The sequence below is a fragment of the Rhineura floridana genome, chromosome 3 (genome assembly GCF_030035675.1).
Source record: "Rhineura floridana isolate rRhiFlo1 chromosome 3, rRhiFlo1.hap2, whole genome shotgun sequence".
Lineage (NCBI taxonomy): Eukaryota > Metazoa > Chordata > Lepidosauria > Squamata > Rhineuridae > Rhineura > Rhineura floridana.
Window position 1 is genome coordinate 196400535 of NC_084482.1, and position 24605 is coordinate 196425139.

The following is a 24605-nucleotide window of genomic DNA, read 5'->3' on the forward strand; positions in this document are numbered from 1 at the left end:
TAAAAAGACTCACTCAAGCTGATCCAGCCAGGTTTTAGAGTAAAAAGGGGTGGAGTTTGACTAGCATTGTGTGCCCCTTTTTTCAGAAAAGAGGTGGAGATGCACTGGAACTGGCACAACAGTAAAGGTGTCTCCACCCTAGCTCTCATATTGCATAACCCCCATGAGCAACTGCTATCAAACATATTAAAATAGGTAGGAAATGCATTGATAAATTTCCCAACTTTATGCCTAGTTGCACTCTGAGATGACTCCTAGGTGTTATAACACAGCCCTCTATAACTGTGATTCCCAACTCCCCCCCCCCCCGACCACTTGAAAATTGCTGAGGCTCTTGGCGGACCACTTAATGATTTTCCTGCCTCTTGTAGCACATGTAATGTGCTGTACCTGCTGCTCTACAATTTTTAATTGTGTTTTTATTGCTTTTTTATTTCTTGCGTAGAAATAAATGATACAGCATTCAAACTGTAATATGGTATTAGAAATAAAAGAAGCTCAGGGTTTTAGTCTGAACTTTCAAGGAGCCATCCAAGGTGTTGAAGGACTAAAACCTGGAGTGGATTCTGTGATGTCCTTCCCTGGTTCTCCCTGTCAGGTTCCCACTTGCTTGTGGCTACTGCCTTTCACTAGGCACCACCAGGGATACCACCAGTCCGGACCGTCCTTTATATGGTTTCTCACTCCGCTCTAGCACAGATCTCACTAGATCCCCCTGCTAGGCAGCACCACCAGTCACGTCCTATAACCAATACTCCCAGAGACTTTGCCTGAGTCTCTCTCTAGCTGGTTACTTCTGTGACTGCGTGCTTATGCTGTTCCCAACCCCCTTGTATCTTTATAGATAACGCATACAACTCTGGGTTGCTCTGGATACTTGAATTGTTATTATTCCTCCCTTCACCGCTGCCACCATTAGATACTGTTTCTGTTCAGCCTTGGTAATTACCTTGCTCTCCCTTCTGGTCTGTATGTTCCCCAGCCAAGGATCAGGCCTTTGGTAAACCAAATAAGTATTTATTAAATATCAGAAATAACAAGGTTCCTTGTAGAATGTTTCACAAGCGTATGGTTTCATCCATTCCTGTTTTGTACTTATTATTAATCAGAACTCCAACTCCCTCTCAACTACACCACCTCCACCTTAACATCCACCCTCAAACACCTCTTTCTCCACACTCCCAACATCCACCCAGATTCAACTGTCATTCTTCCATTTATACTCCCAGCCATTCAAACGCTCAGCCAATCATCCAGCATTCTACTGCTCATGTACTCCCCCCTCCTCTTTCACTCCACTTACCATATGTCTTCTATATAAACAGCACTTACCATATTTACACTATAAGCAGGAACATCACAGATTCCACTGCCCCATTGACATGGAGCCACCAGCCGCCACTGTTGGACACCCCAACAACTTCCTTCAACCCTTCCTTCCTGCAGCATGGCTAACAGACAAGGGTGATGGGCAGGGCCGGTTATAAAGGGTGGCCAGGTTGGGCACTGGCCTGAGGGCCCCAGAGCTACAGGAGCCCCTGAGGGGCCCTCTGCTCCCCTTTCGTGATCCGCACCCCCCACACCCCCCACTTACCTGTCAGCTGGCTTTTTAGCATTGCCCTTAATGAAGATGGCGGCCGCAGCTTCCCTAAGGTACTGAAGCCGCTGACGCCATCTTAGTTGATGGCAAAGATGTGCACGCATAGCACGCACGTGTGCCATCAACAAAGATGGTGGTGGAGGCTTCATTCCCCTTAGGGAAACCACAGCCGCCATCTTCATTAAGGGCAATGATAAAGACTAGACAGGTAGGGGGGCCGTGGGGGGCCATGTATGCGCATGCACGCACACCCACCCACCCACCAGGGGGCCAGTGCAAGCTGATGCCCAAGGGCCCCCGCATGCCTGGAGCCGGCCCTGGTGATGGGAGTTGTAGTCTAGCAACATCTAGAGTAAAGGGGCCATCACCATCCTTGTTGTCAAGCCTTCTTGCATTTGCCTCGGTTAAACAGTACCCTGCCATTCTGTAAACTTAAGGCAACCCAAACAGCTTCCTCCAGACAAAAAAATGGGAATGCTGTCACAAGCAACAACTCACATTATGCAGGCACAGAAGCAGAGGTCAGCCTTGGCCCATTTGATGGGAAATGGCACCTCAATATTTTTAAGTGGGTTACAAAATAAGGCAATGCTAGAGTGAGAAAAAGGCCCGAAACCCAAATATATGGAAGAATAGTTTATTTTGATACAATAAAAGGTGCTATTTAAAGCCACAATGAATTCAAGGAAGGGGGGGGTAAAAGAAATGATCTCCTCTGAATTGTAACATTTTTAGTTTTTCATGTGGAAATCTTCACCTTCGAAACCCCAGTTTTGCAATGAACGTTTCAAAATATTTGAATGTTAAAACCTGAGTGTTCAGCTCTTTGAGGTGGGGACACATTTGCCTTTGAGATCCAGTTTCTCTCCCCACACCTCAAAGCAGAAATTGAGACTCTAGTAATCAAATCCCCCTCCTCTAAAAGAACCATTTATTTCTGGATAATAATTTAGGCTCTTCCTGCCAGTGAGTAGAAAGATGTGATTTAAGATGCCTTAATGATAGCTAAACACGAATTTTGGGAGGAACTAAAGAACTTCTTCAAACAATTAAGGTGTTTGGATTTGTGTGTGGAATCTAAACCTCTTTCCCTATCTAATTCAGTGCCTTGCAATCATTGTGAACTTCTGTCTCCAAGTCTTTGATTACATGGCTAGCATGAAATGTACATTCTGTGGACAAAATTGCATTTTTTTGAGGAGCAAAAGGCAGGAGAAGAACATTGCTGGATCAGACCAAGGGTCCATATTAATGTTCTTTTTTCCAGATGATTTCAGCAATCCCACATGCAAAAGATATGAAGGAAATAGGACAGGAAAATCATACTTGAAATGCTAGGGCCTACCAAAATCTGGAGACAGATGTCAGCTATACAGCAGTGGCAGCTGGATAGCTCCTTTGAAGTTCAGACTTAAACCTGCAGTGGATTCCACTGCCCCACTGACATGGAACGACCAGCTGCCACTGTGACAGAGTATGGCTCTGAACTGTCAAGAACATGGCTGCAAACAGATCTGCCTGCAGATGCTTGTGGAGTAAGTGTGAACGTGGAGCTAAGCCAAGTTCTCCCTCCAGATGTCTTCAGTGAAGACAGCTGGAAATGTGCAGCCAGATGTTTGCAGAGTGGCCAGATGTGCAGTATGAAAAATGGATCTGTCCCTAGGTGGTTGGCCTTGGGGCAGACAACTTGTGGAGCGGTCAGCATATGTTCATCAATGTACTGGCAGCATGAATAACTTGCTGCATAAGAGTTTTGTCAATTCTCTGGTCTATATACACCTCATTTCTGTATATGGACACTTGGATGCTGCCAATGTCATAAAAGTACACTTTGGGGAAGAAAGGGGGATTAACTGTACTCTGGAGATCTCTTCCGTTTGACTAGTCTCCCTCATTGACATGTGTCTGTCATCAGGAGAAAGCAGGGAAGAGTAAAAAATGTGACAAATCCCACAGCCATGTTGAAGGAAAGGAGTGGTTTGCCGTATTTTGGGTGAGTCATGTAAAAAAGAGACTGCAGCCATTTGGGAGGGAGGCATAACCTCCCTTTTGCTGCAGGTGGATATACAGTGAAAGAGCTTAGAAAAAAATCTATTTAACAAAAGAAAGGAAGAATAAGAAAAGGAACGGGACAAAGCAGAATGAAGTGTAACTGGTTGATAAGGCTGACAACAAAAGCTTGAGAAGGCGGTACATATGTCAAAAAGAAAGGCCCTGAGCAAAAATGAGTGAAAAAGGAAGGCAACATAATAAGAAAGACCCAAAGAATGACAGAAAATACAAAGAAGATGAGAAGGAAAGATGAAGGATAAAGCCAGGCCCAAGCCCACATTGTAGTGGGCCCCGGTCTAAAATACAAGCAGTAGGAGTTCAGCCTGTGGCCTAGCCAGGCCTCATGCAAAGTGAAGCCACATCTGCACCATACATTTAAAGCATCTTTTTACCACTTTAATAGTCATGGCTTCCCCCAAAATATCCTGGGAATCCTTGTGCAGGATGCTGAGAGTCGTTATGTTAGGAGACCCCCTTCACAGAACTACAACTCTCAGTCCTCTTCACAAACTACAGTTTCCAAGATTCTTTGTGGGAAGCCACAGTTATTACAATTTTATTTCATCAGGCACTGATGTGGGGCACAATCTGTGGTAAAATGGTCTGTAACTCCTCTCTGTAGCTTTATGTCAACTAGCAAGGAGAATTCTACCACGTCAGGTGCAGATGTGTGGCAAAACATACAATAACATGCTCAAACAACAAAGTAATGGATAAAAGGTCAATATGAAAGAAAAGGCTAGGAAGTCTTTGTTCTCCAAGCACATTCCTACCCTCTCCCTTCCTACCCCTTTTTCTACTCAGACTTGGTTTCTATGATTTAAGAAGGCAGAGATAAGGAGATAAATGCTGTCCTTGATCATCAATAAGTGCCTTTTTAAGTATAAAGCTAAAGAAAAAGACAGAAGTGGGAGATCTACTTGAGACAGTGTTTGGTATGATTTCTTTCTTTCTTTCTTTCTTTCTTTCTTTCTTTCTTTCTTTCTTTCTTTCTTTCTTTCATACTATCCTGTAGAAATTTTTATTTCTTCTTCCTGTAGAGAAGATTTAGAGAAGGCGAATGAGCCAAACACCCATCATAGCCAGAGCTATTGGCAGGGACAGGTGGGAAGCGGGCACTGTGGCAGCAGAGTTGCAGAAGTCGCCTTCGCAGCAATTGTAAGTGGTGATGTAGTTAATGCCTAAATAGGTGTCAGAGTCGTTTCTGTTGCATTTGTTCTGATCAACACAGTTCCTCTTCATGATAAGCTTGCGGCCAGCTACAGGGAGCAACAAAAAACAAAAAAACACATGAAAAAGTACATTTTATTAAAAGGCATGCTTTGGAAGCTTCTCTATGCACCATCATTAATATTTCTTCTAGAAAAGGGAAGCGGTAACTGACATACCCCAAGTACACATACTGGTGGCACTTGCATGCAATATTAAATTATGGTTTAGTATTACAAAAACAAGCTGAGCCTCTCCCCCCGCAGCTCACATGTCCCTCCCCCATCTTCCTCTGGCAGAGCCACAAGGAAGAGGTCGGGAGCTTCTGCTTTAGAGAAAACGTAGATTAGCGTGTCATCTGAACCCTAAACTGTGGCTAATCATAACTATGATTAGTTGAAATAAGCCAGCTTCATAAACAACGATTTGAAGGTGGCTTGTTTCAACTAATCATAATTAAGATTAACCAGTTTGTCAAGGTTTGGACTGTGAGTGGGTCCCCTGGGAATGGGATGTTGAACCAGGTTGGGGAAGGCTGCCATAAGCTAACATTTTGGCACGTGGGCCTCTTCATGTGTTCAGTGAATGTTTTTGTTCAGTGAAGGTTTTTGTCTGAAAAAGACTAGGCAATAATCTTCACGAGAGTTGAAAGTGGCCAGCACTGCTTTCCATGAGGTCAGATAGTGGAGACGAGCCTTCCCCAAATTGGTGCCTTCCAGATGTTTTGGACTACAACTCCCATCAGCTCTGGCCAGCATGGCCTGGATATAAAGAACATGAAAAAACCAAAACCGTACGAAACAAACAGTAGCTCATAGGACTGGTGTTGTGTAAACAGGGCCAGCACCAGACTATGCCCTTGGGCACCAGACAGCTGCGGGCCTGGGTTGTTGTAATGCTCCCACCACCACCACTGAAGCAGCCTTGGCAGGCTTAAATAGGCCCAGCAGGTCCACCTTCTGTGCCACCACGTCAGCGCACTAGTGAGCACACGCCTACCATTACTGCCACCATTCTAGGTGGTGGTAGACATGCACATGCTAGCACACTGATGCAGCCATACAGCAGGTGGAGCTGCCGGGCCTATTTAAGCCTACCCCAGCTCTGTGATCCGCCTGGCCATAAATCACACCCTGTGACCTGATGCTGCTGCAGATTGGGTGATGGGAACGCCACCCTCCCAGGCCCAGCCTAAGGAGGGGCCCTTCTGGGCCGCAGGGGCCTTCAGGCCCATGCCCACCCTGGCTGTCCGCTGGTGCTAGGCCTGCTTGTATACAGCTCCAAAATAACAGGAAAAATCCTCACCTGAAACTTGTTAAAGTTTCAGAGAAATAATTTTTGTCACATCCCTACCCAGGATACTAGAATCTAGTGGATGGCTCTTTCCCACACAATCGGTGCTAACTGATCTGAAGCAACCAGATATAAGATGGCTGAACAGTTTTAACAAAATGGAAGTGTTGCCAGGCTTATGAACGTGGACTGTAAATTCCAATGTAATTTCTTCCATATGTGAGATTCTTGTATGGGGACCAGCTCAAATGCTTTCTCAGGGAGGAAAGAATTTATGCCAGGAACAGCTCATGAGGGAAAATAGCGGAACAGACAACAAAAGCAGGGAAAAGGTGGGATTATGGGGTGGGGAGAAAATGAAGCAGCCTTCTTACCTGCTGTTCCCCGGATGGTAGCACAGACCTGCCCAGCTTCACAGGTGGTGGTGGTGGTGTGGCAGGGGATGTCAAAAACAGTGAACGAACATTTCAAACACTGCAGAGCAGATCCTAGAGCACAGAAAAAGATTTTTTTTAAAGGTGAGCCATGCAATTGACTAAGAATTCCACAGATCAGCTGGGAGGACACAGTTCTTAGTGCAGAGCTAATCAGAGGGGGAAGGGGACAGGAGAGCCATTTGACTCAATCTCAAAAGGGCTCTCACATTTAGACCCTTGTTAATTTTTTTTGTCATTTGGTAAGTTTCGCAACTGGTTTTTAGGTGCATCAGACCAAAATGTGATACACTCCCTCAGCTAGGAAAGCATTTGTTAAATTTAAAAACAAAAACAAATTATGTTTCTCCTTTTGTGTGCGTGCCTTTTCTTTTTATGTGTCATCACTTTTTATTTTAATTATGGTTAAGGGCCTTGAAAGCTGGAAGCAGCCCGGATCTCTCTGGTCCTTTGAGAAGGCCTGACTGTGAGTACTGTAATTATAGGGTGGAGAGAGGTGGAAACTTATTCTAGCAGTATATTATGTGTGTGGGTTAGGGATGTGTGAGATTTCAGCTGAATTCGGATTTAGCACTGGGTTTTTCAGTGTTCTGTATATTGTCCATCTTTGCAGAACAATCCTGTTTACTCCAAACTTCAGCGGCTTTACCCTGACACCGGATTTCCCCCCCTTGAGTATTCCCTCAAATATATTGTTCTTTTATTTATTTTACTCACAGCACAACAGTACAGCTCTCTGGCTCTCTCTGCCACCCTCCCTCCACTTGAATAATCCAAGCTCCAAGCAGGGAGGAAGCAAGCCAAGCCTATAATAGTGGAAAAGGAGGAGGACACAAAGCCACTTTCCTTTCAAAATATCAATAATTCCTTTCAAAATATTGATATTTTGGGGAGAAAAAATAGGACCGGTAACGACAATGGATAACGGACAAAGAACAAGAATTGATACAGTACTGCCTGTTAGGTTGACAGAATGCTTTTGAAGCAGCACCAGCCAAAGGATCCCATCCCTAGTTTGGGTGTGGATTTATGACAGAATGTGTGAGTAACCCCACCAATTTTTTTGCATTTGCCTCCTTCATTCTATATATTCTACCCTCCCTCCACTGCTAGCATGTGTGCCCCCCCAATGTTTAACCACAAGGGAACACAGCCCTCAGGATGAACATGGTTCCCCAACCCTTGCTCTTTATTGTCATATAAATAGATAAATTCCTAAAAATCTAATGCCAATGTATCCTTGCAAAAGGCTCTGTTGTGGCTCCGTTTGCAGTGGTGCGAGATAACTTCCTGGCAGATCTTCTGTGGTCTGTTCGGGCTACAGACCTTTTGGAAGTTGTCTTTCTAAATTTTATTTTAATTTGAGTCCATTTATGAATTGGTACTGATGTAATGGTTAGACTGTTGGCTAAGAACTGGGAGACCGGGGTTCAAATCCCCACTTGGCTATGAAGCTTTGGCCTTGGGTCAGTCACTGTCTCTTAGCCTAACCTACCCCACAGGGTTGTTGTGAGAATAACATGGAGAAGGAGAAAACTATGTACATCACCTTGAGCTTCTCAGAATATACATGCAGCAATAATAATAATAATACTCAAAGAGATTTCACAGCAGAAACATCAATAAAAACAATTAAATACACTTCTACATATAGAAACATTTCCATATATAAAAACAAACATTGTTTAAAATTAAAGAAGACGGAAAATGTATGATTGCTTTTCTGTCTTTTTGAACTTAAAAACCACTGGATCCAGCCCACCCTTGTGGCACTAGTGCTCTCCTCACTCCCTACTGTTTCTTCCAGATGAAAACCACCCCCATTCATGGCCAGCTCTACTGTTAGAGTGAGTTGGCCACCTCAGGCAGATGATTTTGCATGTTTTGAAATGGCAACAAATTGTTAGATAGTTAATTTCTTATTGTTGTATTTTTACCAGTGGGTGGGAGAGACAATCTTGTGGGATTTCCTTCCTGAAGTGCAATATAACTTGACCATCTTTGGATACTTGACTTGAAGGAGGACAGGGATTTGCTGCTTTGCATCAGGCAGCAAAATTGCCCCCATTTGTTTTTCCTCCCTGACAAATAGCAAGTTCAGGGTGTTTTGTTTTGGGTTAGAAAACAGTTTGAGGGGACTGTGCTACAGTCCTGATCCAGATCATGGCCACTACAGATCCTATTAAATACCTATTTAAAATATGAAAATACAGTCATGCATGCTTTGGCACATCTAGTTTGGCCCTGAACTTCAGCTAGCCTTGACCTTGTAAGAATTACAAAGAGTCCTGCTGGATCAGATCAGGCCAAAGGCCCGTCCAGTCCAGTATGTTGTTTCCCACAGTGGCCAACTAGATGCCTATGGGAAGCCCACAAGCAGAACATCATCATCATCATCTCATTTATAAATCATTTCCTATTATAAATCATTTCCTATGAGGCAACCTGAAGCTATTTACAATATAATATCATATATAAAACACCTACCTATATAAAAATAGGTAAAACAATTGCATATATAAAAATTATAAGTATGTAAAAATGAGTGCAACAGTATTATTATTATTAATTAATATTAATATTACTAATTCATTCATATACTGCTTATGTGCTAGAATCATAGAATAGTAGAATTGGAAGGGGCCTACAAGGCTATCAAGTCCAACCCCCTGCTCAACGCAGAAATCCACATCAAAGCATTCCCGACAGATGCCTCCAATGTCGGAGAGCCCACTACCTCTCTAGGTAATTGGTCCCATCGTTGTATGGCTTCTAAGTAGTTTATAACTATAAAATAAATTATATAATCTATATTAAATACACATTAACAATTCCATCAGAACATTAAAACATCCTTAATTTTTTTAAAAATAGACATCCAGTGTGGTGTAGTGGTTAAGGTGTTGGACTACGATCTGGGAGACCAGGGTTTGAATCCCCACACAGCCATGAAGCTCACTGGGTGACCTTGGGCCAGTCGTTGTCTCTCAGCCTCAGAGGAAGGCAATGGTAAACCCCCTCTGAATACAGCTTACCATGAAAACCATATTCATAGGGTTGCCGCAAGTCAAAATCTACTTGAAGGCAGCCCATTTTTCCCCAGTTAAAAATATAATAAAACAAGCCAGTTAAAAAGCATGACAATTAAAACAATCAGATGAATGCTTGCTTAAACAGGTGTGTCTTCATTCAAAAGCCAGCGGAATTCCAATATTGAGAATGCCCTTTGTGTTTCAGCAGGGATCCAAGTTCCTGACAATGTTTGGCAGCCTTTGCCAACCCAGTGGCCTCCAGCTGCTGGCTGGGGCTGATGGGAGTTGTAGTCCAAAACAGCTGGAGGATACCAGGGTGGCGAAAGCGGGTCTTTGGTCTTGCTGACATGAAGAGGATAGTGTTTAGAGATAACATGCTGATCTTGCCAAAAGCATTTTCACTCCCCTTGAAATTCCTACAAAAGCTTTGTCTCAGAAGGGCTCTCCAAATTTGCCTCAGATTTCCTTTGAAGTAAATTTGGGGGCAACTCTCTAAGGAAATACAAACACCTCCCCATCCCCGCCAATCTGTCCAATTTCATCACTCCCACTGGAATCTTCTAACTTTCCTCACAATACCAAAATACTACAAAAAAGGCAACATGACTCACTCAAGAGTCCACTGGCTCTGAAATAATTCCACAAACACCAGAGTATCAGAACTAGGGAAGAGCTACGCCCAGGTCCTGCCAACCTATACATTCCTCCTGGGAAGAGCAGTGGACATACCAAGGCTTATTGGGTCTGTTTTCTGAGCCTGCAGCCTCCAGGCAGTCTCCAAATTGGGGCCAATTAAAATGGAATCCCACAAATCCAGACTCATCCAGGTCCCACCCCATCAGTAAATACGTAAAGATGCACTAGTGCAGTGGTTCCCAACCTGGGGGCCATGATCCCCAGGGGGGCCACAAAGTAATCAGAGGGGGCCACGAATGGTAAAGAAATGAATTATTATTTTTTTAGTCTTCACTCCCTGGACACTTTCTGCTTCCCACTGCGGCTGCAGATGACACCTCCCCCTTGCCCCAAACAAGAGGGGAGGATTTTTGCTGAAGTGCCAGAGTGTCTTTCAGGCACACCAAGGGCAGGCATCTGCCTATAGAACACATGGCAGATGCCAAAGGAGGCTGAGGGTGGAGCTACCAGGAAGAAGAGGGGAATACTATCACTGACTCCCATCTCCTTGCACTGCTGCTGCTGATGACTCCCTTACTCGGAATGAGAGGAGATGGCTTTTTTTGTGAAGCAAAAAGAAGCAAGGCTGCAAGGAAAGGCTGCTTTCCCCTTTCTTCCTGGCAGCCAGCCCGCCTCCCTGGGGGGAGGGGGTCACAAAAGGTTTCAAGCTTATAAAGGGGGTCCCGTACTCATAAAGGTTGGGACCCACTGCACTAGTGCAAGGGCCTGTGTAACTATCCATATTTTGCCTAGCAGAGCTAATAGAGTCCATATTTTCCATACAAAAGGTCCCAGGCAGGGACAGATTTTTAAATGCAAAATATGGGCTGTACAATTAAATGGAATTTGATAGTCATGTAATATAGGTATTAAAAATGCAAGTTATATGTGTTCCCTTTTATGTAGGAGTTTGTCAAACACATAACACAATTGAATAATATAAGGTTATAATATATAAATTATATGTAAATCACAATAAGTAATTATTCTTTGCACATTTTCTTTGGTTTTTGTATGATGTTTATGGTTTCCCGGTGGTAATGTTGTAAACTCCCCCCCTTTCTTTCTAACGCGAGGCCCCTCATAATGTGAGGCCCTAAGCTGTAGCTTGTTTAGCTTGTACTTAAATCTAGCCCTGGGCCCAGGCTCAATTCCTGGCATCTCCAGGTAAAACTACCTACCTAGGGCTACCTTCACTGTCAGAGGCAACATGCCTCTGAAAACCAGTTCCTGGGAATCACAGTTGACTGATGTATATTTACATAGGTCTGTCCCTAAATATTTGTCACTCTAAATCAGATCTTTGGGTCATCTAAGGCAGGCGTGGGGAACCTTTGTCCCTCTAGATGCTGCCGAACTACAACTCCCATCACCCTAGCAAGCATAGCCAATGGCCAGGGATGATGGGAGTTGTAGTTCAACAACATCTGAAGGGTCATAGGCTCCCCACATCTGAACTAGGGAGATGGTTATTGCACTCCTGTCCTACTTGCAGCTTCCCATAAGCATCTGGTTGGCCACCATGAGAACAGGATGCTGACCCATCAGGGCTCTTATATTCTTAGCACTGGAAAAGATTTCTGTATGAAACCCTGGATTGCTGCTGCCAGTCAGTGTAAACAACATGGAGCTACATACATACGAGCCCTGCTGGATCAGGCCATTTAGGGGCAGGCTTCCATCAACCTTCATCAGTCTTATGTTAGTTTAACTGTCATGGCATCTCCCCAAAGAATCCTGGAAACTCTAATCTATTTAGGGTATTAAGAAAGAAGTCTCTGTTAGTGATTCATGGCCCCTTCCCCCTTAAAGAAAACAAGCATTTCTCTGCAATACGCTCAGCCATTGAATGCTGTCCCTCCATTTTACAGTGACATTTGAAAACTTACATCTTTTAATTCCATTATCGATGCCAATGAAATTAGAAAGTGACGCACTTAAGAGGAAGGTAAATGCAAAACCTTTAAAAGTAATTGTTTCAGCCGCCTGGGCTTCTCTGACTTTGGAGTTGTGGCTTAATTGCAAGCCATGAAAAATTGCTTCCAGACAGATTGTTACGTTCCAACACTTCTTCTTTTTTTTTGCCTGCAAGGATTTATTTTCTGACTTGGTAACAATTCTGTGGGCACAGGACAAGAGGACTAGAGAAAAACAGGATTTAGTCTGTGGAAGAGGAGGGACTGCAGGGTAGGCAGACTGCCGGAATGGAGGCAGAACTGCATTGGGGTTTGTCAATTGCTTCTCTGAGCCACTTCCATTTGCCAACATGCTTTTCAGTAGAGACTTTCCTTCAAACTCTGTTGCTGAGGCACAGTGCTATAACATACAGAAGAGCAGGCAATCAGTCTGTAGGAAGCAGGCGTGGGGAACCTGTGGCCCTCCAGATGTCACTGGACTCCCAACTCCCATCAGCCCCAGTCAGCATGTAATCCAGAAAAATCCAGCATTCAGTCCCCCCCCCCATCCCTGACATAAAGGAAAGGTCCCATTCGAGGACATAAGAAGAGCCTTACTGGATCAAACCAAAGGTCCACCTAAGCAACCCACTCTGCTCCCTCCCTGATGGTTTTCAGAAGTGTCTGAAGAAGCACCATCTTGATCCACAGAGCCTTTGGAAGGGACTAAAGGTATAGCCTGAAACTGATTTTATTTCCCCCCCCCTTTAGTTTTACCTCTTTAGTGCCCTTTCAACATCACTCCTTTGAATTGTTAACTGTATTTTTATGTATTTTAATTTTGGGGGGTGTTTTTATTTACTGTGTATGATGTCATCGTGAGCCACTCTGAATGCCCTACTGTAGGGTAGAAGGATGGGATAGAAATATTTAAAAGAAAATAAATAAATAATCCAGCATCCGGCTTCCCGTAGTGGCTAACCAGATGCCTCTGGGAAGCCCACAATCAGGAAAAGCCAAGATCTTCTCCTGCCCCCTGCTGTTGCTCCCCAGAATTTATCTAAATAGGAGCTTTGTACTGTACATTTAATGATAATTTTAAAAAATGCAGTGTTTCTAAGCCTGATTCAAATCCATTTCCTTGAAAAAGAAATGCTGTTGCAATCAGTGGGACTTGTATAACACTGAGGCATCAAATGGAGGTATCAAAAATACAGATATCAAGCCATATCGGTATCCTGGGAGTGCTAGAAGGGATGGCTTGTCAAAAGGACATGAACTGGAATATTGAGAGGAACTGGAAGTAGCATGGAGGGAGGAAGATGTTATACATAGAAAGACCAGGCAGGCTTGTTTGTTTGAGAGCCCCTATGGTGTAGTGGTCAGAGTGCTGAGCTAGAAGTTGGGAGACCAGGGTTCAAATCCCCACTCAGCCATAAATCTTACCAGGTGACATTGGGGCAGTCAGTCACTGTCTCCCAGCCTAACCTACCTCACAGGGTTGTTATGAGGATGAAATGAGTGGGAGAACTATGTATGCCACCTTGATCTCCTTGAAGTATGCTTCCTGCAGGCATGTAGCTGGCCACAGTGAGAACAGAATACTGGACTAGGTTCCTTGTTAAGCACATGGAACAATGGAAGGAACCACATTGTTAGATTTTCTAACTATTAACTCTGTCAGGAAGTCAAGCTGCATTCACCATCAAATGTAGGCATTAAAAAAAAACACCCTACAGACACAAAAGATTCAAACACAGACTCACCAGATGGACCCATTCACAAGAGATGGATCAGAATCAACCCTATTTCTTGCACCCTCTAATTCATCACTCCCCACCCCGTTATATCCAATCTTCATATCCACTTCCATCTGCATTTTCTTCATAGCTAAAAAAGGCCCTGCTCTTTTAAATAAGCAAACAACTCTCCCCCCTTCAGTAGAGTGCACATGAAAAGGCACACACAAATAGGACACCACAATCCTAAGCACACATGGATGTCACAGGGATGACAAACGCCTGTGGTGAGCTGTGTGCTGCAAGAAGCAAACATTTTTTTCTCCTCGCATTTAGGCATGAAACAGATGCCCAGTCTGGAAAAAACAACTCTGCTCCAAACCACAGTCCTTCGTGGAAAACAGAACCTTTCCCAGGGCCCCAGAAAATGTGTGTGTCTTGCTAGCTGGAACAGCTTGCCCTGTTTGTGTATGTCCTTGAAATTGGTAACGTTAGCGGGGAGCTAGCATTCCTGTGTGAATGTAACTCTTTCCTGAGTCAGGCTGAAGGGGAAATGTGATTGGATGGTGGACTTTTTCTTCCATTCAGCAGATCAGGATTTTTATGTGTATCAGATGATTGCTGATGACAAAGACTCTGTTTGGTTAGGCTAGAGATAGGTGTTGCCTTCAAAACAAAAGTGAAGTACGGAGCTCGAACTTTACCTGGAAGCATTTATCTGTGACCTGCGAGTCTGGCCCCCAGATCCCCACACACTCTGAAGCCAAACTGTGGTTTGAAAAAGCACCCTGCCACCACCACCATGTTCAGAAGCTGCTTTCTTCTCATGGCTGAGCCTGGCATTGGCAGTAGATACAAGCACCATGTTCATATGGGTCCTCTCTGGGCCAATCCGAAGCAATACATTATATGCCAACAAGGAAACCGCTAGTCCCTGTTTGAAATTTTGAAAGGGGGCAGTATGGGGCACACAAGCGTGTGTGGTGTAGTGTTTTCTGCTTTGAATATTGAGGGAAGGCTCAGGAGTAGAAGGCCCTGGGCTCAGTCCTTAGCATCTACAAATAGGACTGGGAGAGACTCCTGTCTGAAACTCTGGAGCGTTACTGCCGGTCAGTGACGACTGTGCTGAGCAAGATGGACCAATGGTTTGAATCTTGAATCACATTCAAAGCACATCCCTCCCCCCCCAAGAATCCTGGGAACTCTGGCTTGTTGAGTGTGCTGTGAATTGTACCTCTGTGAGGGATAAACTATAGTTCCCAGGATTCTTTTGGGGAAAAATATACCTTGAATGTGCTTTAAAAGTGTAAGATGTGCTAGAATTCCGCCCAATTTGGATTTGGTACTGAATTTTCTGTTAATTTGCTTATTCGCTATCATTGCTATTTTTGGAAATTGATTTTTTTAAAAAAAATCCATGTGTAAAATATTGATAATATTGATATTTTAATTGATATTTCCTTCAGTTGATTGATATTTCCTTTAACTTATCAACATTTCCTTTAAAAATATCAACATTAACATCAATATTTGTTCTGGGAAGGGAGGAACGGATTGGTAAAAGCAGCAGCTAGCAGACAAAGAACAAACTTTAATTGATACCAGCCAGTTAGGCCGACGGATTGTTTTTGAACTGGCACTGGCCAATGGATCCCATCCCTAGTGCGTATGCAGCCCCTGTATAAGGCAGCTTCCTAAGTGAGGGCAAACATGCATTTGAAACCTCCCAGAGGGGAAAGCAACTGGGGTTGGGGGATTTCAAGTGGGGAAGTAGCCATTGTTAAAGATTCCCCCGTACACCCCCCCCCGGGCCAAAGTCAGGGCTTGACATTGTTGGGCCACGGCCTATACCAAGGATGGAGAGGCTGAAACCCTGCAGTTATTGTTGGACTACTACTCCCATCATCCCTGACCATTGGCTATGCTGGTTGGGGCTAATGGGAGCAGGAGTCCAACAACATCTGCAGGGCCACAGGCTCCTCATCCCTGCCCTGCACTATAGCAGAGGATCCACTGCCAACTCCTGCAGGCCCCATTCTCTGCTTCTCTCTCTGTTGCCGCCAGCACATCTGTCCCATTTAAGCAAGTGAGCAGCCAGGGCCAGCTCCAGACATGTTGGAGCCCTTGGGCACCAGCTTGCCCTGGGCCCCAGCATGCGCGCATGCACACACACATGCTTACCTGTCTCTTGCAGGGAGGGAGCTTCTTCTGCCCGCCCGTTCACTGGCTACATCTCTCCTGTTGTTTGCGGCTGCACAGACTGCTACGTGCATGCATCGCTGCCATCAATCAAGATGGCACCGGAGGCTTCAGCCCCTTAGGGAAACCTCAGCCACCATCTTGGTTAATGGCAGTCCTGCGCACACAGCCCGCGCAGCCTCAAAAGATAGGAGAGACAGGCGGGCGGAAGAAGCTCCCTCTCTGCGATCCGTGGCAGCTACTCTGCCACGGATCACAGAAAAGGAGTGCTACTCCTTCCCCATCCTATTGCGAGGCCCTTCAGGGGCCTCTGTGACTCCAGGGGCCCTCAGCCAGGGCCCGACCTGGCTACCCTTTGGGACCGGCTCTGTGAGCAATGGCAGGAGGAGCATCCTCTGCTCAGCTAATTGCTGCCTCCCTCTGAATTGTTCTGAGGCAGAGAAAGGGCAATGCAGCGCCTTCCAGATGTTGCTGGACTACAAATTCCCATCACCCCTGGCCATTGGCCATGTTGGCTGGGCTGTACCATGTTAGCTACTTCTGTTGTCAGGACTAGGTCCAAAAGCAGAGAGGACATGCAAATGGGCGGCCGTGAGGAAAAGGTGGTTTTAGTCTGGGAAGGAGTCCAATGCCCCCTCCCCAAAGGAACCCTGAAGCTGGCATTGCTCTGCCTCCACCTCTCATGTCCCAGTTTCTTAAGGGTAACCATGTGGACCTAGTTTAGAGTCCTCTATTTGAAGGCAGCCTCTGTTTCAGGGGTGGCTAACCTTTTTGTTTTTGGCCTGAGGGCTGCATACCCCCTTGTCAAACCTTCTGAGGGCCACATATCACACACTCTTGAATGTATGCACAACACACAGGCAAACATACATACATTCCCCCTGAGGGGGGAAACCCGACAGGAGCTGAGAAAGGTCCGGTTCGGAATAAACCTCCCCCCGGGATAAAAACCAAAGAAATGATGAAATTTTAAAAGGGGTAGGCCTAGAAGTAGGCATTGTGAGAGCAGGGGCACAGGATATAAATTCAGAAGAGCAAAATTACCACAGGCCTAACCACAAGTGCCAAAGACACTTGAAGAGAGACACTGCTTACAAGTGCCTGTACGCTAATGCTAGGAGCCTGCGAACCAAGATGGGAGAACTGGAGTGCTTGGTCTTAGAGGACAGCATTGATATAGTGAGCATAACGGAGACCTGGTGGAATGGAGAAAACCAGTGGGATACGGTTATCCCTGGATATAAACTATATCGGAAGGACAGGGAAGGACGTATTGGTGGCGGAGTCGCTCTATACGTGAAAGAAGGCATCGAATCCAGCAAGCTTGAAACCCCAAAAGAGGCAGACTCCTCCACAGAATTGTTGTGGGTGGTGATACCATGCCCCAGGAGGGACTTAATACTGGGAACGATCTATCGTCCCCCTGATCAGAATGCTCAGGGAGACCTTGAGATGAGATATGAAATTGAGGAAGCATCCAAACTAGGAAATGTGGTAGTAATGGGTGACTTCAACTACCCGGACATAGACTGGCCGCATATGTGTTCCAGTCATGACAAAGAAGCAAAGTTTCTAGATATTCTAAATGACTATTCCCTAGAACCGACCAGAGGGACGGCAACCCTGGACTTAATCCTCAGTGGGGACCGGGACCTGGTGCAAGATGTAAGTGTTGTTGAACCGATTGGGAGCAGTGACCACAGTGCTATTAAATTAAACATACATGTAACTGGCCAATTGCCAAGAAAATCCAACACGGTCACATTTGACTTCAAAAGAGGAAACTTCACAAAAGTGAGGGGATTGGTAAAAAGAAAGCTGAAAAACAAAGTCCAGAGGGTCACATCACTCGAAAATGCTTGGAAGTTGTTTAAAAACACTATATTAGAAGCTCAAGTGGAGTGCATACCGCAGATCAGAAAAGGTACCGCCAGGGCCAAGAAGATGCCAGCATGGTTAACGAGCAAAGTCAAGGAAGCTCTTAGAGGCAAAAAGTCTTCCTTCAAAAAATGGAAGTCTTGTCCAAATGAAGAAAATAAAAAAGAACACAAACTCTGGCAAAAGAAATGCAAGAAGACAATAAGGGATGCTAAAAAAGAATTTGAGGAGCACATTGCTAAGAACATAAAAACCAACAACAAAACATTCTATAAATACATTCAAAGCAGGAGACCATCTAGGGAGACAATTGGACCCTTGGATGATAAGGGAGTCAAAGGTGTACTAAAGAACGATAAGGAAATTGCAGAGAAGCTAAATGAATTCTTTGCAACTGTCTTCACAGTGGAAGATATAGGGCAGATCCCTGAACCTGAACTAACATTTGCAGGAAGGGATTCTGAGGAACTGAGACAAATAGTGATAACGAGAGAGGAAGTTCTAAGCTCAATGGACAATATAAAAACTGTCAAATCACCGGGCCCGGATGGCATCCACCCGAGAGTTCTCAAAGAACTCAAATGTGAAATTGCTGATCTGCTAACTAAAATATGTAACTTGTCCCTTGGGTCCTCCTCCGTGCCTGAGGACTGGAAAGTGGCAAATGTAACGCCAATCTTCAAAAAGGGATCCAGAGGGGATCCCGGAAATTACAGGCCAGTTAGCTTAACTTCTGTCCCTGGAAAACTGGTAGAAAGTATTATTAAAGCTAGATTAACTAAGCACATAGAAGAACAAGCCTTGCTGAAGCAGAGCCAGCATGGCTTCTGCAAGGGAAAGTCCTGTCTCAGTAACCTATTAGAATTCTTTGAGAGTGTCAACAAGCATATAGATAGAGGTGATCCAGTGGACATAGTGTACTTAGACTTTCAAAAAGCGTTTGACAAGGTACCTCACCAAAGGCTTCTGAGGAAGCTTAGCAGTCATGGAATAAGAGGAGAGGTCCTCTTGTGGATAAGAAATTGGTTAAGAAGCAGAAAGCAGAGTGTAGGAATAAACGGACAGTTCTCCCAATGGAGGGCTGTAGAAAGTGGAGTCTGTGATGCGTCCTTCCCTGGCTCTCCCTGTCAGGTTCCTACCTGCTCGTGGTTACTGCCTGTCTCTAGGCACCACCAGGGACTCCACCAGTCTGGACCGCTCTCTCTTATGGTTTCTCTCCCTGCTCTAGCACAGATCTCAACAGATCCCCCTGCTAGGCAACCACCAGTAACATCCCAATACTAGTATTCCCAGAGACTCTGAATACTGGTATTGTTATTCTCTTCACCGCTGCCACCATTTGTTACAGTTCCCCTTCAGCCTTGGTCATTACCTTACCCTCCCTTCTGGTCTGTGAAACCCCAGCCAAGGATCAGGCCTTTGGTAAACCAAATTAAGTATTTATTACAGATAACAAAGCTAACAAGATTAACAAGATTTCTTCTTAAGGCACATAAGCATATGGTTTTACTCAATACTAATCCGAACTCCACCTCCCTCCTGGCAAACAACTCTCTAAACCCCACCAAGCAACCCACTCAGTTCTCTTCTCCCCCCCCCGATTCCACTCTCACTCTTCCTTTTATACATTCAGCCATTTTAAACACTCAGCCAATCATCTCGCATTCTACTGCCCATTCACTCCCCCTCCTCTTTCACTCCACTTACCATGTATCTTCTAAAACAACAACACTTACCATATATACATTAATATAGGAACATCACATTTCCCCCCCCTTAAACAACAGCAGAGTATTATTCCTGTTCCAGGATTTATACGTCGCGTTAACAAATAAAAGTCTCTATGGGGAAAATGTCTTTCTTTGTTCCTCTGTCTGGTCACGTCACTGCAGTCCCAGCCACTTGCCTGGAAAGTCCATCGGCCAGTACATTGTCCTTGCCTTTTATGAACTGGAAGTCCACTTGATAGTCCTGTAGGGCCCAGGACCACCTCTGCAGCATAGTGTTATGGTTTTTCAGAGTCTGCAACCATAACAAGGCCCAATGATCTGTAGTCACTGTGAATCTTCGTCCCCACACGTATGGGCACAACTTGTTCAGTCCCCACACGACCGCTAGGCACTCCTTCTGGACCGACAAATAGTTTTTCTCCCTCGGCGTCAGCTTGCGACTCAGGTACGCCACTGGATGTCTGGTGCCTTCTCTCTCCTGTAGCAAGACGACTCCCAGCGCCAGGTCCGACGCATCTGTAGCCACGATGAATGGTTTCTCATAGTCTGGTGCTATTAATATGGGTCCTTGGCACAAGGCTTGCTTCAGTAGATCAAAAGCCTTCTGACATTCATCAGTCCATACCACACGCTCAGAACACTTCTTCTTTGTTAATTCATGCAAGGGGGTTGCTATTTCCCCAAAATTTCTCACAAACTTCCTATAAAATCCAGCCACACCCAGAAATGCCCTTACTTGTTTTTTGGTTAAGGGGATCGGCCACGCTTGTATTGCCTCCACCTTGCTCCATAAGGGGGTGATTTTCCCACTCCCCACCTTATGTCCTAAATAGATTACTTCCTTTAGTCCAAACTGGCATTTCTTAGCTTTTATTGTGAGGCCTGCTTTTCTTAAGGCCTCCAATACTGTTGTCAGGTGTTGGACATGCTCAGGCACCGACTTGCTAAAAATGGATATAGGCCACTGCAAAATCTGACATGCCTCGCAACACAGTATTGATTAGCCTCTGAAATGAACTTGGTGAGTTCCTTAGTCCCATGGGTAAGGTCACAAACTCATATAACCCATCTGGTGTACTGAAGGCAGTTTTGGCTCTGGATTGCTCGTCTAGTTCCATTTGCCAAAATCCTTTACAGAGATCTAGTGTAGAGATAATGGTTGCTGCCCCCAATAACTCTAACATTGCGTCTACCCTAGGCATAGGATACGCATCTGGGACAGTAATTTTATTGATTAGCTGATAATCAATGCAAAACCTGGTCGTTCCATCTTTTTTCGGAACCAGGACAATACTTGAGGCCCAGGGACTGATGGATTCCCTGATCACTCCTAATTCCAGCATATCTTCCACCTCCTTTTTGATCTCATTCAAAACTTTCCCATTCACACGGTACGGAACAGATCTGATTGGGGCATGATCTCCAGTATCAATGGAATGTATAACTATACTGGTTCGGCCAGGTTTCTTGCTAAAGAGATTCCTATAGGTTTTCAAAACTCTCAGAATCTCTTCTTTTACTTCCTCCTCTACCTCCTCTGACCATTCCACTTGATCTACCCCTCCTTTGTCTTTGCTTTCCTGTACCAAATCTGGAAGTTCAGGCCCACTTCCCTCAGGGAATAAGGTAACTTGCAACACCTGTGCATCCCTGGTATGGTAAGGCTTTAACATATTTACATGAACCACTTTGCTTTTGTTTAATTGGTCTGTGGTGATTACATATGTCACTGTGTCAAGCCTTTCTCTGATGGTATATGGTCCTTCCCAGTTAGCCTGTAATTTGTCATGTTTCCTGGGTATGAACGCCATAACCATATCTCCCACATCATACGTTCTCTGGCTGTTCTGTCATACCAGTAACTTTGCTTCTCCTGTGCATGACTCAAATTCTGTTTCACTACTTCCATCATTGATGTTAATTTATTGCGGAATTCCAATACAAAATCTACTACAGAAGTTTTGTACTCTCCCAGAGTTCCTTCCCATGAATTTTCTAGCAGTTCCAAAGGTCCCCTCACTTTTCTAGTAAACATTAGTTCAAAGGGTGAGAAGCCTGTTGACTCCTGAGGGACTTCTCTGTATGCAAATAAGAAGCATCCCAAACGTTCATCCCAGTCTTGTGGGTGATCTTGAACATAGCTTCTTATCATGCCCTTCAAAACTCCATTGAATCTCTCAGTTAGCCCATTAGTGGCGGGATGGTAAGTAGTGGTCTTTAGATGTTTTAGACCACAACATTTCCACATACAGTGCATCACTTCTCCCATGAATACACTGCCTTGATCTGTCAGCACTTCATGAGGGAAACCCAGCCTCATAAAGATTTTTAATAAAGCCTCTGCCACTACAGGGGCTTCTACAGATCTCAGTACTTCTGCGTCTGGGTACCTGGTGGCAAAATCCACCACCACCACTAGATATTTCTTGCCATGCCTTGTGGGTTTGGAAAAAGGGCCCACCAAATCTATTCCCACTCTATAAAAGGGTTGTCCAATTATAGGAAGGGGCTTTAAGGGTGCCTTGGTCTTTACTCCACTCTTTCCCACCTTTTGGCATATTCCACAAGATAGACAATGTTGTTTTACATCCTTGGAGATATTTGGCCAATAATAATGTGCAGCCAATCTCCTCTTGGTCTTTTTTATTCCCAGATGTCCTGCACATGGGACATCGTGGGCTACCTCTAGCAATCTGGTTCTGCATTTGCTAGGTACTATCAATTGCTTCACTGGTTCACATTCATCCTTTCTCTCAGCAGGCATCCACAGTCTATATAAAATCCCATTCTCACACACAACTTGATTCCTCAGTTTGTCAGTGAAAGGAATCTGTGGGGTCAGGGCTTGTTCCTTTATCTGCTTCAAACTTATATCTTTATGCAGCTCTTCCCTGAATTGATCTGCTTCTTCCCCAGAGACCACTTGATACAGTTTGTCTCCTTCAGCAGGCCTGCTAGTGGTTGCTATGGTGACCTGAGGATGGTTAACAGATTCCACCCTGTTTGTTTCAGCCCCCCTTAATATGGCTTCTTTTTCTCTGCCAATTTGCTGTCTGGTCACTACATAGATCTTTCCTTGGGTGCCCATTACATCCCTTCCCAGTATTACTGGTTCTTGTTGCTGGGCATTAATGCCTACTTTATATCGGCCCTCTCGGCCTCTCCAAGTCATATCCACCAGGGCCACAGGCAAACTTTCTGGTTGACCTCTCACTCCTTGGATAGTCACAGTTTCCTGAGGTAATATTACCTCAGATTTTATTAAATCTGGCCTCAGTAATGTCTGAGCGGCACCAGTATCAAGCAATGCCCAATAATTTGCCCCTTGTACACTCACTTCCTCTCTCAGACTTGAATCAAGGTCTGTTACTTCTGTCCAGTTTATCTGACAGAACTGAACCTTTTTCGCTGTTTCTAAAGCCTTGGGCTCTGTTTTCACTGTCCTTGTCTGAGCAGGATTACTAATGGGGTTGGCAACCTCACATTGAAAACGTAGGTGCCCCGGTCTACCACATTTGTAGCATAATTTCTCCTCACTTTTAGGGTACACAGATCCACTCTGGGGTGTCCTGTGCCCTTCAGATTTTAATGGAGGACTCACTCGCTGTGGTACCACATCCCTTCTGCCAGCACTATATGGTCTGGGTTTAAACTCTCTTGATGTTTTCCCTACCCAGCCAGTTCTATTGGAGGCGAAGTGATCTGCCATCTCTGCGGCCTCCTGCACAGATGTAGGGGAACGGTCTTTGACCAGGAGCCTTATTTCTGGTGGTAACTGATGGTATAATTGATCCAGTATCATGAGGCTTTTCACCTCTTCCACTGACTGAGCTTTGGCACTACTCATCCACTTTCCAAATATATCCATCAACTTTGCTCCCAGTTCCACAAAAGACCTCCCTGTCTGTATCTGGCAATTTCTGAAAAGCTTTCTAAAATAATCAGGCCCCAGTCTGAATCTTTTAAACACTGCTTCTTTGAATTCAGCATAGGTGACGGGCCTGTCTGAGGGGAAATATTTGTATACCTCAGCCAATTCCCCTTTAATCAGATTTGATAAATACTGCATGTATTTATCTTCAGGTAGTCCCCACAACTGAGCTGCTTTTTCAAAGGTGCTGAGGTAAATTTGAGGATCTTGACCAGGCTCATAGACAGCAAAGTCCTTTGGAGTAATTTTTATTTTTGCTCCATCTCTGTCCTTTCTTGTTTCATCAGAATGAAACTTCTCTCTTTCAAATTTTAACTTTTCTACTTGTAATTCGGCATCCACTGCTCGTTGCTTCTCCCTCTCCTCAAACCCCATTCTCATTCTCTCAGTTTCCATCTTCAACTTCTCAGCTTCCATCCTCAATCTCTCAGCTTCCAACTCTCACTGTTCATCTTTTTCCTCAGCCTCAAAGACCCGCTGCTTTTCTTTCTCATCAGCCTCCCTCCTCAATCTCTCAGCTTCCAACTCCCTCTGCTTGTCTTTTTCCTCAGCCTCCCATCTTAACTTCTCTCTCAAGTACTCTATATAAGCGGGATTGCTTAAATATCCTTCTGGGGTCTCTTCTCTGACAGGTTGTTTTTGCTGGGCAGTTGCAAATCCTATAAGTGCTACCCTCAATTCATCTACCCCTTTACCCTCGTGAGGTAAATTGAATGTTATGCACTTCTCCACCAGCTCCTCTCTTTTCATTTTTATATATTCAGCCATGGTGTTTGAGTTCACTCACTCTTTGCCACACACTCTTTGCCAGTCACTCTCACAAGAAATCTTGTTTTGTTATTTCTGTATGCCACACCACTGTATCTGGATTCTCTGTTGTTTGTATCCCACTGCTACTGACACCACGTGTGAGGCGTCCTTCCCTGGCTCTCCCTGTC

At 44.7% G+C, this 24605-nt stretch overlaps 1 protein-coding gene across 1 annotated transcript in view; it reads right to left on the minus strand.

Annotated features, from left to right (window-relative positions):
- Window positions 1-2223: 2223 nt before the first annotated feature.
- Window positions 2224-24605, minus strand: part of LOC133380983 (sperm acrosome membrane-associated protein 4-like) — a 37573-nt gene continuing 15191 nt past the window's right edge. The window contains exons 2-3 of the mRNA XM_061619293.1: window positions 6529-6642; window positions 2224-4911 (exon numbers count right to left, since the gene is read on the minus strand). Of these exons, the coding sequence (XP_061475277.1) occupies window positions 4700-4911; window positions 6529-6642 (326 nt within the window). The 3' untranslated portion in view covers window positions 2224-4699. The remainder of the gene's footprint in view (window positions 4912-6528; window positions 6643-24605) is intronic.